The sequence below is a fragment of the Cebidichthys violaceus genome, unplaced genomic scaffold (assembly GCF_023349555.1).
Source record: "Cebidichthys violaceus isolate CVI_PGR_0920_01 unplaced genomic scaffold, fCebVio1.0.p SCAF_36, whole genome shotgun sequence".
Classification (NCBI taxonomy): domain Eukaryota; kingdom Metazoa; phylum Chordata; class Actinopteri; order Perciformes; family Stichaeidae; genus Cebidichthys; species Cebidichthys violaceus.
In genome coordinates, this window is record NW_027176550.1 from 683,147 (window position 1) to 697,519 (window position 14,373).

The 14,373-nt window shown below is 41.9% G+C and overlaps 1 protein-coding gene across 1 annotated transcript; it reads right to left on the reverse strand.

The window, feature by feature from the left end:
• Positions 1-4,406: 4,406 nt before the first annotated feature.
• On the reverse strand, positions 4,407-13,025 carry LOC137884098 (transmembrane protease serine 9-like). Its single transcript, XM_068725790.1, has 10 exons — positions 12,968-13,025; positions 10,070-10,090; positions 9,688-9,850; positions 9,333-9,601; positions 8,120-8,265; positions 7,660-8,038; positions 7,192-7,363; positions 6,820-7,073; positions 6,589-6,689; positions 4,407-5,810 (listed from the first exon to the last, which is right to left on the reverse strand). Exons 1-10 carry the CDS (start codon positions 13,020-13,022, stop codon positions 5,505-5,507), a joined length of 1,866 nt encoding a protein of 621 aa, XP_068581891.1. The 5' UTR covers positions 13,023-13,025; the 3' UTR covers positions 4,407-5,504.
• Between the last annotated feature and the right edge of the window lie 1,348 nt (positions 13,026-14,373).

Genomic DNA, 14,373 nt, shown 5'->3' on the forward strand with positions numbered 1-14,373 from the left:
GGATAAGTGGTTGAAGATGAGATGAGATGAGATGAGATGAGATAAATAGAGCTTGCTGTTGTTTTTGAAGCTATTCCCTCAGAAATGCTTGAAATGTAATTTACTGCTTACTTTGCAGTTAGTTTTCACTGTCATCAAACTGTAGGAACATTTGTCATTACCCAGTGTTATGTTAAATTGGATTAAACATGTAGAAATGTTTTGTCTTAACTTCAAAGATAATAGTGAAATAAGCAGTTTATTCCTATTATCAGGATTATTTTCTGCTCATTATCTTCTAAATAAATCCTGTTTGACTTGTTTGTTAAAATAGTGAAACATTTCCATCACAGTTTATATGAGCTCAAAGCGACGTCCTCAAAATGTCTTGTTTTGTCCTTCTACTCCTCAAAAATACAAACTTATGCAGTTTACAATCATAGAAGGAAAAGAAAACAGCAAGTATTCACAACTGGAAGAATGGAGGCATTTCTTTTTAAATAATATTTTTTTAATAATTCGTCACCCATTTACTATTGCTTTTATAGAACTTAATAAAAATTATTCCAATTAAAAGTTAATTGGGGACAAACCAGCAGAGAAGAAAGTGCGTGTAAACGTCCTAATGAGGAGAGAGATGACGGAGACACAAAGAGGAATGTGAGACAGACAGACGGATAATGATCTCTGACAAATTAAATCTTTCACACTCAGACACAACAAAACAAAATGTCCTGACTTTATACCTTAGTACTGTATTATTGTACTACTGTTACAGCCGCTACTCTAATTACTACAGTTGTATTAGTGTACTACTGTTACTGCTGCTAGTGTTATTACTACAGTTGTATTAGTGTACTACTGTTACTGAATTAACAGCCTCTACACTGGCTACCTGTAAGAGCTCGCATCCAGTTTAAGACTCTGGTGCTAGCCTACAGGGCAGTGAGAGGAACAGCTCCTTCCTATCTCCAGGCCATGGTCAAGCCCTACACCCCCGCCCGACCACTTCGCTCTGCTGCCTCGGGGCGATCGGTTGCCCCGTCGCTCAGAGGTCGTGGCGGCCGATCGACCCGGTCACGTCTGTTTTCTGTCCTGGCCCCACAGTGGTGGAATGAACTTCCCACTGACGTCAGGACAGCGGAGTCGCTGCCCATCTTTCAGCGCAGGCTGAAAACTCACCTCTTCAGGAATACTACCCAGAGCCTTCCACTTAGCACTTATTGTTTTCATACTAGCTTGTTGCACTTATTGTATTCGTATTACTTATAGCACTAACTGTTTTTCTTGTTTCTGCACTGTACTTTGGCTCTGAGTTATGCTCTGCTTCATGCTCTTAGATGCTTGTTTGGAAAAGGAAATGTACTTATGACTTCTGGTGACTAGTAGTTCTTTTGATTACCAATGTTGATGCACTTATTGTAAGTCGCTTTGGATAAAAGCGTCTGCTAAATGACTGTAATGTAATGTAATGTAATGTAATGAATTATCAGGATGACTTCATGCATATCAGTACGTACAACAGTAAGTGAATGCATCGTTGTTCAAATGCGACGCAAGTCAGAATGTACAACAGTAAGTGAACGTGTCACTAAATCCCTGTATTTCCCCTTTAAAGTTAAGGGGACTTTAAAGTGACCTTTTCTGTTTTGGGAAGAGGAAACATTTCAAATACATTCTGTTGATGAAGGAGATCAAGAGAAACTAAATATCTTCAGTGGCGCTGATCAACTGATCAGATACTATGAGTTTTCATACCAACAGCATAAAGCATTCCTGTGATGGATGACCGACTGTTCAGCCAGATATTCTTCTTTTCTTCAGTAAATGTTTTGTAATCATGGACTAAAGGAGGTGTGGCTCCGTGTTTACCTGAAACCCTCCTACAGTGATGACAGAAGTCTCTTTTTACAACGACAAACATCCCCTTTGACTTTGATTTTAAAGCAGACCTTTAAAGAAAATTGGATGAAGCTTTAAGAAAACAGAATGATTTCTTCCCATTTTTAATTATTAAGTCCTGAATAAATCCCTTAAAAACATGTGAGTGAAGCTGCTGCTTTGGTTTTAAAGCTGACAAACACTGACAGGAAACGAGCTCCAAACAAACTAGAATGATTTGTTATCACTTCACTTCACTTCATGCCCTCCAGACACATTTATTAATCAGGCTCAGATAAACCTGGTTTAGCGAGCTGCTGAAGCTCCAGAAAGACTTTTAGAGAACCTGGACACAACTTTATTTTACTTCTTTTTTTTTATTTTTCTGATCATTTTCATAAGTTCATTCATTCTCTGAGCACTTTGGTTTTTACATTTTACATTTTATTGCTACTATTTTGTAAAAAAGTAGAATTTTAAACACAGGATTTGCACATGTGATACTTTTATCCCTGTTCCTTTTCAAATTTTTTATTTGATTATTAATTAATTAAATTCCATATCTATATTGTATCATTTATTTTGTTTTTCATGTCTATAAATATATATCTATACACACACACATACTGTATATGTCATGTGTGTTTTTTTCTCCTTTTACCTGGTATTATGTTTTACTGTTGTAACTCAAACTAAACGTTAATTGGGGACAAACCAGCAGAGAAGAAAGTACGTGTAAACGTTGTGATGAGGAGAGAGAGGACGGAGACACAGAGAGGAATGTGAGACAGACAGGACATTTCTCTCTGTGAGAGACAGACGGACGGATAATGATCTCTGACAGTTTAAATCGTTCACACTCAGACACGACAACACAAAATACCCTGACTTTATACTACTAGAAGTACTGTATTAGTGTACTACTGTTACTGCTGCTAGTGTTATTACTACAGTTGTATTAGTGTACTACTGTTACTGCTGCTAGTGTTATTACTACAGTTGTATTAGTGTACTACTGTTACTGCTGCTAGTGTTATTACTACAGTTGTATTAGTGTACCACCGTTACAGCTGCTAGTGTTATTACTACAGTTGTATTAGTGTACTACTGTTACTGCTGCTAGTGTTATTACTACAGTTGTATTAGTGTACTACTGTTACAGCTGCTAGTGTTATTACTACAGTTGTATTAGTGTACTACTGTTACTGCTGCTAGTGTTATTACTACAGTTGTATTAGTGTACTACTGTTACTGCTGCTAGTGTTATTACTACAGTTGTATTAGTGTACTACTGTTACTGCTGCTAGTGTTATTACTACAGTTGTATTAGTGTACTACTGTTACTGCTGCTAGTGTTATTACTACAGTTGTATTAGTGTACTACTGTTACAGCTGCTAGTGTTATTACTACAGTTGTATTAGTGTACTACTGTTACTGCTGCTAGTGTTATTACTACAGTTGTATTAGTGTACTACTGTTACTGCTGCTAGTGTTATTACTACAGTTGTATTAGTGTACTACTGTTACAGCTGCTAGTGTTATTACTACAGTTGTATTAGTGTACCACCGTTACTGCTGCTAGTGTTATTACTACAGTTGTCGAAACCGGTCGATAGCCTTCTCCAAGTCCACAAAGCACATGTAGACTGGTTGGGCAAACTCCCAGGACCCCTCTAGTAGTCTTGAGAGGGTAAAGAGCTGGTCCACTGCCGGGACGGAATCCGCACTGCTCCTCTTGAATCTGAGGTTCGACAAACGGTCGGAGCCTCCTTTCCAGCACCCTGGCAAAAGCCTTCTCCGGGAGGCAATGTAGTGTGGTACCCCAATATTTGGGCACACTCTCCGGTCCCCTTTTTGAAAAAAAGTGACATTGAAGAGGCGTGTCAGCCAAGACAGCCCAACAGTGTCCAGCGCCTTCAGCATCTGAGGGTGGATCTCATCCACCCCCGCCGCCTTGCCACCAAGGAGCTTTTTGACTACCTTAGCAGCCCTCCGCCAGGGATGTGGGTGCCCCCCCCCCCCAAGTCTTCAGGGGCTGCCTCCCCATGTTGGTCGGGTTTAGGAGTTCCTCAAAGTGGTCTTTCCACCGTCTGACAATGTCCCCCATCCGGGTCAGCAGTCCCCCCCCCCCCCCCCCGCTGAGAACAGCCTGGGATAGGTCCTGCTTTCCCTTCCTGAGCCGTCGGATGGTTTGCCAGAACCTCCTTGAGGCATTTATAGTGCAGCTGAAGTATTTTCTTTAGAGCAAATACTGTTTGTGTGGATGATTGGCTTCAGATAGATTCTGACATTATGGTCCAGAAGCTCCCTGATAATATGAGGAGATGTTCTTCAGATCTATGAAATATAAAAGACTTCCATGACAGTAAATCAGTTTAATCAGTAAGTACCATCTTAGTGTTTAATGTAAAAGACAAATGCTGTTTTAGAGCACATGTGAGACATTATGCCCTAAAATGAGGATTTGATCCATAATTAATGGCACTTTTATTCTGAAAATGGACAAAATAATCATCAACAGGTAAAAATTATATATTACAAAAATTTCACACATTTCTTCATTGTATTGATTTCAAAATAATAATAATAAAAGCAGCCCCTATGGTTGCTGTAGCTTCAGAAACATATATTATATTAATAAACATCTGATCAGTGCAGCTTTAAGGAATTCTTCATTTCAGTCCAGAATGTCTTGGTAGAACAAACAGGAAGTGGAGCTTTCAGCTGATTCCTGTCTTCATGTATACAGTGTACAGTACAGAGTTACTGTCCTTCAAAGTAAAGCTCATGTTTTAATGTTTCCTTTCCACCAAAACACGCTACATTATCTTCAGGACCAATATCTCCATCCATTAATATTTATCTCATTCCTGCACAAAACTCTACAGCTCTTTCATTTAAAAAGCATATATTGCACATATTATTTATGGTATATTTCTATTTACAATATGTTTCTGGACTTCTGCAGTATTTGGCTTTATTTGTATTCTTTATTCTATGTTTACTGTTGTTATGCACCAAACCAAAAAATGTGAATTCCTCAGTCTGATGCAGAAACACAATCCAATTATCTTGTATAATTGTCTCATCCTTCCTGTTGCTCTGGTACATTTAAAATAAAACATTTAGAGTGATAAAAAAAAATCTTAATTTAGTTAAAATCTCTCGTTTCCATTGTTAATATCCAGGGCTGATTTGAGTTAATAATGTGAGATTATTATGTTATGTGACTATCTAATCACTGAATGAGGTCATCTGATGGTGGTTGAGCCCACTGATGTATTTCCAGTATAATGAACTGGTTTTCTGTGGTGACATTTACTGTTTAAAGAGAAGAAAATGAAGATGTTAAAGATGATCTCTTTTAACGACGGAGCTGAATCCTGAATGAGCGTTCTCATTATTAAGTTAGTGGACCAGAATGTTTCTCTCTTAAAGATGTTATTGACCCGGTTTTGTCTGTTTTGCCCTGGATGTGTGGTTGAACCACCGGTCACAAGGATCAAGATTATTCATGCAGCTTTCAGCTAAATTGTCTCTCAAATTCCCGCTTGTTTGCATTCATTTGTGCTCGTCACATCATGTAAACAACTCTTTACAGAAGTGAAAAGGTGGAGGTTTCTACACAAAGAGGTGGAGGTTTCTACACGAAGAGGTGGAGACACACAGAGAAGACGAGGAGGTGGAGGACGAGGAAGAGGAAGTGGGAGCGAGCAGGAGCTCCCCCGCTGGTGGGGGAGGTCACATTGGTGGGAGCTGTGGTGTTGGTGTTGGTGGTGGAAGATAAGAAGCCCACCGTCTGAGACAGAAAGCTCTGGAAGCGGCTCAGTTTGGCAAAGACCTTCACTGATGCTGCTCGTGTTTGACTGGTGGCATTTTCAGATGATAACACTGCTGCCTGGAACCAGGACCCGTCCAGTTTACACATCATCGGACCTCCAGAGTCACCCTGAACACACACACACACACACACACACACACACACACACACACACACACACACACACACACACACACACAACTTTAGCTCGAAAAGAAAGTGAAAGCATAAAAGTTTTTTTTGGGGCATTTTTAATGTCTTTATTTGATAGAGGAGAGATGGGAAACGTTGGGAAAGAGACATGCAGCAAACACTGCTCTCCAAACATAGAACGTACGGAACTGTCTTAAAGCTGCATTCTCACTACTGTCCACCAGGGGGCGACTCCTCTGGTTGTATAGAAGTCTAGTCTAAAATGACTCTACTTCTCTCTTGATTTATTCCCTCAGTAAACATTGTAAACATGAGTTTATGGTCTCAATCTCTAGTTTGAAGTCGTCTTCAATACAGCATGATGTTCATTTAGTACATTATGCTCCATTTAGAGTCAAACAGACCATGAAGCAGGGGATGCTTTAGGGGTGGGGCTACACAGTGATTGACAGGTCTCTACCAGAGACGTAGACGGCGTCTCTATGTCACTCCTCCTCAGTTCAGATGTGGTCACTTCCTGTTCACTGGTTGCTTTATAACATCAGTCCACAAATCAATGTGTGACATCACAACGACTAAATAGTGTGCTAGTTTGGGTACTGGAAGACAAAGTGAGTCCTTGCCGTAGAGGCAGAGGTTCTAATCCGACCTAAGACCTCTGATGCACGTCTTTCTCTCACTCTCTCCCCTTCCTGACAATCACTATCAAATAAAGACAGAATTATCTTCAGAACCTCCTGCTCTGATTTCTCACCTGCTCCAGTGTGAACAGTCCGGTACAAATGCTGTCACTGGACGACGACGCGTTCCCACAATTCTCCACCGAGGTCTGGAACTCCTGCAGAAGTTGTTCCTCTGAAGATTGAAAAAAAAAACAAGGAAACGGTTAGAGAAGAAACATCTGAAATCAAAACCCAGACGGGCAGGAACCCGGACTAACTGATTTAATCTGGAGAGGCAATGCGGAGCGTGGTTCTGGACTCACCGCCTCCTCGCCCGGAGCTCCAGCCTGCAGCCCAGCACGTGGAGCCCACGGCGAAGGTACGACCGTCGTCCATGCAGACGGGCTGGATGTAGTTCGACAGGCTGGGTCGGGATGCCAGTTTCAGCACCGCGACATTGGACCCAGTCAGGTTGCTCATGGTGATATTTGTCACGTTCAGCATCACCTCAAAGGGGTTGGATCCGTTCTGCTTCAACCGACCCAGCACAACGGTCCATTCAGACGGCGTTGGGGAGCTGTGGGGGGGATTAAAAATCAATTCTGATTGGTTTAAAAACAACCTGGTCATTTTCTGTTTACGTTAAACAGAACCACACCTTCCAGGACTTCCCTCCATGTGTCCTGGAGTCTCACCTGGAGAAGCAGTTGGAGCTGCTCAACACGGAGTCCACTCCCACTAGAGTCCCCCCACACATGTGACTTCCATTCTTCTGCAGGCTCGCCATCCACGGCCACACGCCCGCCGTCGCCACGGAGCTCCCCCCCAAAATACGTGAGTTCATCGGGGCTCGGCCACAGACGACCGCTGGAAGAACAATCACATTTACTGAGTGAGAGAGAAGACAGACATCTCTACACTGGAACCATCTCGACTGATCAAAAACACTTTAGGTGATTGCGGGTCAACTGTCCCTTCAAGTACACATTTGTGGTACTTGTACGAGTATTTCCATGTTCTGCTGCATCTCAGAGGTACATACTAGTAAAATATGTTAATGATCAATCAATACTTTGACTTGAACTACACTTGAAGCTAATCTTGTATGAAAACATCTCCTTTCAAAGTAAAAAATTGAACCAGTGTTTAGGGTCTGGACTCACGTCTGGCCGTGGTGGTTGTAGGGACGGTGGTTGTAGGGACAGTGGTTGTAGGGACGGTGGTTGTAGGGACGGTGGTTGTAGGGACAGTGGTTGTAGGGACGGTGATTGTAGGGATGGTGGTTGGAGGGACGGTGGTTGGAGGTGGTGGTGGCAGACCAGCACAGGTGACGCTGAGGTCACTGTCGGTCCCGCTGGACGTGAAGGTGACGTAGCCCGGCCGATTGCTGGTGATCTCGCCGTTGATCCAGGACTGGTACTGGGACACTCTGGAGTAGACTCCTGGGAATTTAGGCAAGGCGCAACCTTTTCCAAAACTCACGACTCCCTCCTGGATCCAGACTCCAGCCTGCTTGCTCACCAGCGGACCGCCTGAGTCCCCCTTTAAGCAGAGAAACATTCAGGAGAAGGAACCTTTGCAGGAGGTCAAATGTGACCCAAACACCCGAGTGAAGATGATCACCTGACAGGAGTCCTTCCCTCCAGCACGAAGTCCGGCGCAGATCATGTTGTCTGTGATTGAGCCCACTCCATAGTCACAGTTACACTGTCTGTTCCCCACAATTGGCACCTCCACCTCCATCAGGGTTTGTGGGAACGGAAGGGCCACTAAAGACACACAGATACAGTTCAATAAACAGCACATGACTTTTAAAGCTACCCTGTAGACTCTCTGACCACTAGCAGCACTACGGAGCAATCTTTTATTTATTTATCCTCAGGAGACAACCTCCAGTTCTTTAAAGTGAAGTCAATGCTTCATGTGTTAAAGCTGCATTCTCTCTAGTGTCCATCAGGGGGCGACTCCTCTGGTTGTATAGAAGTCTAGTCTAAAATGACTCTACTTCTGTCTTGATTTATTCCCTCAGTAAACATTGTAAACATGAGTTTATGGTCTCAATCTCTAGTTTCAAGTCTTTTTCAATACAGCATGATGTTCATTTAGTACATTATGCTCCATTTAGAGTCTGGCAGTTTTTGGCAGACTAAACAGTCGGGTAGAATTGCTGTTGGAACGCACAGATGGATTTAAACAATTTAAAATATATATAAAATAATGGCTTCTTAAATGTTTTGTGAAGATAAGACCTTAAAACAGCTGGAACAGCTGGTCCTCTGGTGAGGTCAGAACAACCTGGAGCTGACCAAGCTGAAAACTGTGGAGATGACAGTGGACTTCAGGAGGAGGCCCCCACCATTGCCCCCCCCCTCACCATACTCAACAACACTGTGTCCGCTGTGGAGACCTTCAAGTTTCTGGGATCCACAATCTCCCAGGACCTGAAGTGGGCCCCAAACATCAACACCATCAGGAAAAAGGCCCAGTAGAGGTTATACTTCCTGTGCCAGTTCAGGAAGTAAAACCTGCCTCAGGAGCTGCTGTTTTACTCATCCATCATCCAGTCTGTTCTCTGTTCTTCCATCACTGTGTGGTTTGGATCGGCCACCAAACAGGACAGAAACAGACTACAACGGATTGTCAGGTCTGCAGAGAGGATCATCGGTTCCAGCCTTGGAACCAATGATTGGCCATGTATCCGTACGCATACATGGCCAATAAAGCTGATTCTGATCTGATTTAACACTTGTGTGAACTTTAACTTTCCTCCAGACAAAAGAAAAGATGATCTTTTGTTGTTAATGTCACGCTACCTCTGAGAACCTCTCTGACCCACCTCCAGATCCAATGTTGCCCCAGCCGGTGACCCAGGAGTCGATGCCGTTGTGGAAGCTGCTTCCTGGAGCCGCCAGGCAGACGGGCGAAATGTAGTTGGTGAAAGTCACCGGTGAGGAGAGCTTCAGGAGGCTGATGTCGTTGTCATTAGTCCTTGAGCTGTAGCCGGGGTGATTGATGATCCGTGTCACCGTCCGTTGCACCTCATTGGGGTTGCTGCTCTGCTGGTTCTGGCGACCCAGATACACAACCAGGTTGCTGGTGCTGGGGCTGAAGAGACACAGAACAGAGCATTAAAGCAGAGCCCTTCAGGGGAAATTAAAAACACCAGAATGTGCTCCGGTCTCGGTGCTCACGGTTGGAAGCAGTGAGCAGCAGTCAGCACCCATTCGCTGTTGATGAGCGATCCTCCACAGAAGTGGCGCCCAGATCCATGCAGACTGACCTGCCAGGGCCAGCTTCCCTCAGGGGCCGCCTGGCCCCCAACGATCCTGGTGTTGAGCGGAGGCTGACCGCACACTGAAGACAGACGGACACAGTGAGCAACACCTTCGTGCCTCCTGACGGGACTGATGATCTCAGGTCTAATCCAACAGTTTCTACTCTCATTTCATAATTCATCTAAAATAGATTATTATTATTATTATTATTATGAAACTATGAACAAAACAACAGAAGTCCCATCAGCATGTTGACAGGTGGAAAGGAAGTAGAGAAAAACATAAAACTGTGACTTACCACTGAGTTGTGAGTGAGACTCTGAAAAATAGAAAACAAAGAAAAACGTTTGTAACAACAGTTCTGTTTTTATATTCATGATATATTGACAGGTGATATTTGTACAGTAGTGTTATGATCATTTTCAAATACAGAAAAAAGAGCTTGCTGTTATTTTTTTATCTTTTCCCTCAGAAATCCTGAAGCTCATGAACAGCTTTAAATGTAATTTACTGCTTACTACGCTGATGAAGTTAGTTTTCACTGTCATCAAACTGTAGGAACATTTGTCAGAACTCAGTGTTATGTTAAATTGGATCAAACATGTAAAAAGGTTTTGTCTTTACTTCAAAGATAATAGTGAAAGAAGCAGTTCATTCCTATTATCAGGGTTATTTTCGGCCCATTATCTTCTAAATAAATCCTGTTTGACTTGTTTGTTGAAATAGTGAAACATTCCATCACAGCTTATATGAGCCCAAAGCGACGTCTTCAGAATGTCTTGTTTTGTCCTTCTTCTACTCAAAAATACAAACTTATGCAGTTTATGATCATAGAAGGAAAAGAATACAGCAAGTATTCACAACTGGGAGGCTGGAGGCATTTCTTTTTAAATAATTATTCTTCAAAAACTGCTGTCACCCATTTACTATTACTTCTATATTACTTAAATGTATAAATATTATTATATTTATTGTATTGAATTATTAAAAAAAAAGACCGTTCAAGATTGAAATAGCCGAGGTGGAGATATCCTGACTTTAGTCTCTAGAATGGGTCAAACCCCAAAATCACAGTGGATACTGCATTTCCCATAATGCAACTCTTTTAGAACATTTCATCCAGAGCTACAGAGGACATTTTCTACTTTTCAAATCTTTTATTTGATTATTCATTTATTTAATTCAATATCTATCTATTTATTTTTTCATCTATATTTATAGTTATAGACATTTTTCTCTGCATTTGACCCATCCCTGTATATAGGGAGCAGAGGGCTGCCCATGACAGGCGCCCGGGGAGCAGTTAGGGGTATATATGTCTTAAGGGTATATAAACACTCATGACATATACAGTATATATATACTGTATATGTCATGTGTGTTTTTTTCTCCTTTTACCTGGTATTATGTTTTATTGTTGTAACTCAAATTAAAGTTAATTGGGGACAAACCAGCAGAGAAGAAAGTACCGGTAACCCCATACAGTCTTCTTCTTACATTTCATGTTAGATAATAAACAATAATTAAAACATAGCGGTTGTCAAATGAACGCCTCAGTGGAAATAGGTAAACATCAATTGATGTGACATCACCTGTGTCAACACAGCCTGTGTTCAAATGTTGACTTTAAACAAATGCATAAAGAAGTCAGACATGCTGCAGGTCATGCGACTGATGACACACGTCTCGTTGTTGGGAGGGATCTGTCTATGTGCTCGTTAACACGCTTCAAGTCCACTTCTTCTTTTCTTTGAGCTCAGACGGGAAACACGGCGACATACTTCTCTTAAAAGCGAGTCACTTTGTGTGTAAACGTCGTGATGAGACGAGAGATGACGGAGACACAGAGAAGAATGTGAGACAGTTGGGACATTCCTCTCTGTGAGAGACGGACGGATAATGATCTCTGACAGTTTAAATGTTTCACACTCAGACACGACAACACAAAATACCCTGACTTTGTACTACGAGTACTGAATTAGTGTACTACTGTTACTGCTGCTAGTGTTATTACTACAGTTGTATTAGTGTACTACTGTTACTGCTGCTAGTGTTATTACTACAGTTGTATTAGTGTACTACTGTTACTGCTGCTACTTTTATTACTACAGTTGTATTAGTGTACTACTGTTACTACTGCTAGTGTCAGATACTATGAGTTTTCATATCAACAGCATAAAGCATTCCTGTGATGGATGACCGACTGTTCAGCCAGATATTCTTCTTTTCTTCAGTAAATCATGGACTAAAGGAGGTGTGGCTCCGTGTTTACCTGAAACCCTCCTACAGTGATGACAGAAGTCTGTTTTTACAGCGACAAACATCCCCTTTGACTGTAGTCTGATCACATATACCTCTGAATAGAAACGCCCGAAAACTGCTGAAGTTTAAACCACAAATATCCCTTAAGTTACAAAAACTCTTCAAACTACAAAGTGACAAACTACTGAAAAGATGAAGAACGTTTGGGATCCTTGAAGGATCAAATGACCGTTTAATGTGTTTTTAATGATATGGTCTCTGAACCACAGAGTCCTTAATATAACCTCACATTTACACTAATTCTAGTGTCTTTAGTTGTCAAAGTACAAGTACAAGAGGCTTTCTGCACACTTAACAATCTCAGCTGTGGAGCAACTTAAAGCTAGTTTAAATCCATGTAATGAGTACAGTAAACAGTACATTCATCAGGATCACTTCTCATAAAATCATGTGATCACAAACTCCACATCATCCATCATAATCACATTACATCTTAAAAAAACTGTAATAAATGAGGAAAGAAATTGCAACAACAAAATTACACTTGATGTAGATATTCAGTAGTAAACCACTTTTATTTTAAAGCAGACCTTTAAAGAAAATTGGGTGAAGCTTTAAGAAAACAGAATGATTTCTTTCCATTTTTTATTATTAAGTCCTGAATAAATCCCTTAAAAACATGTGAGTGAAGCTGCTGCTTTGGTTTTAGTTTTAAAGCTGACAAACACTGACAGGAAACGAGCTCCGAACAAACCAGAATGATCTGTTATCACTTCACTTCACTTTTATTTTGTAAAAAGTAGAATGTTAAACACAGGATTTGCACATGTGATACTTTTATCCCTGTTCATTAATTAAAATAGTCTTACTGACTTCTCGGTTAGCGGGTCTCTAACGTGGTTGGTTCAGGTGTGTGCGGTGAGGAGGGTCTTACCTGGTGTCAGCAGAGTCAGCAGAGTGGCCACAGAGATCAGTTTGTAGAGAGCCATGACTGAAAAGTCTTTATCATCAGGTCTGCAGAGGCATAAATAACCTTCTTCCTCCTCCTCTCTACCTCCAGCACACACACACACACACACACACACACACACACACACACACACACACACACACACACACACACACACACACACACACACCTGTCCAAAGACCCACCCACCAGCTCACCTGTTCCACATCAGTCATGTCACCTCTCTGATCTACACAAGAACCGCTTATGTGGAGTTTCCATTTCATGTCACCTAGTTCTACTTCACTTGTTCTTCATTCCACAGGAAAGAGTTGTACTTTTTACTTTTATATAACACTTTTGAAGAGAAGTTTATTTATAGAGCACCATTCAGACAGGAAGTAGTTCAAAGTACTGGAGACATGTTCAACATAAGACGTTTATAAAACAGAACCAATGAGTTTAAAATGTCATAAAAACAAAATTAGAAGGAAATTGCATTGAAGAGAAAATTAAAAGAAAAAGTAAAAGCAAGCAGAAAGAGATTAAAAATAAGTTGTTTAATCACCTTCTCACTTGATTCCCAACCAGGTGTACGTGTACCGCAGGTGTACGTGTACAGGTGGTACTTCTGCCATAACTAGGCGGTACTTAAAGGTATTGTACAGTAACATGACTAATTTGAAGAATAAATAAATAAATAAGGATTTGTGATTAAGAATATATCCACATTTTCAGTTAGCTGATACACCTGAACACATGTTCATAATAAAATAACAGATAAATCAGGGCACTGGTGGACACTGGTTTGATCTGTGACATATGGAATGTCGGGTCGATCCTCAGGGGAGTTTCAGATGGACTGCGGAAGTCTTTGACAATGGCCTGGATCTCAAATGGGCCGATGAACCGGGGGGACATCTTCCGGGATTCGGTCCTTAAAGGGATATTCTTGACAGAGGCACACCCTTTGGATGCAGCGGCGATCCGCCAAGCGTTTATTTTGTTCTGATGTTCGGAGAAGAGCGGACTGGGTCTCCTTCCACACCCTCCTACAGCAACATAGGTGGAGCTGAACTGAGGGAACGGCTATCTCCGCTTCCTGGGCGGGGAACAGAGGCGGCTGGTATCCCAGGGAGACCTTGAATGGAGTGTGACCAGTAGCCGATGAGGTATGGGAGCTGTGGGCATATTCCATATACTTGTGACGAAGTCCAGAGCGATATGGGACCGGGGACGATGTGGCACCAGAAGGGGTTGCAGCAAGCCGGCGGGAGGTCGGTGTAACGTCTTATTGTGGGCACAGGTTGAGCAGGCGAGGACAAATGCTCTGGTGTCCGCTCCCAGCGATTTCCACCAAAAGGTCCTCCGGAGTAGTGGTACGTCTGACG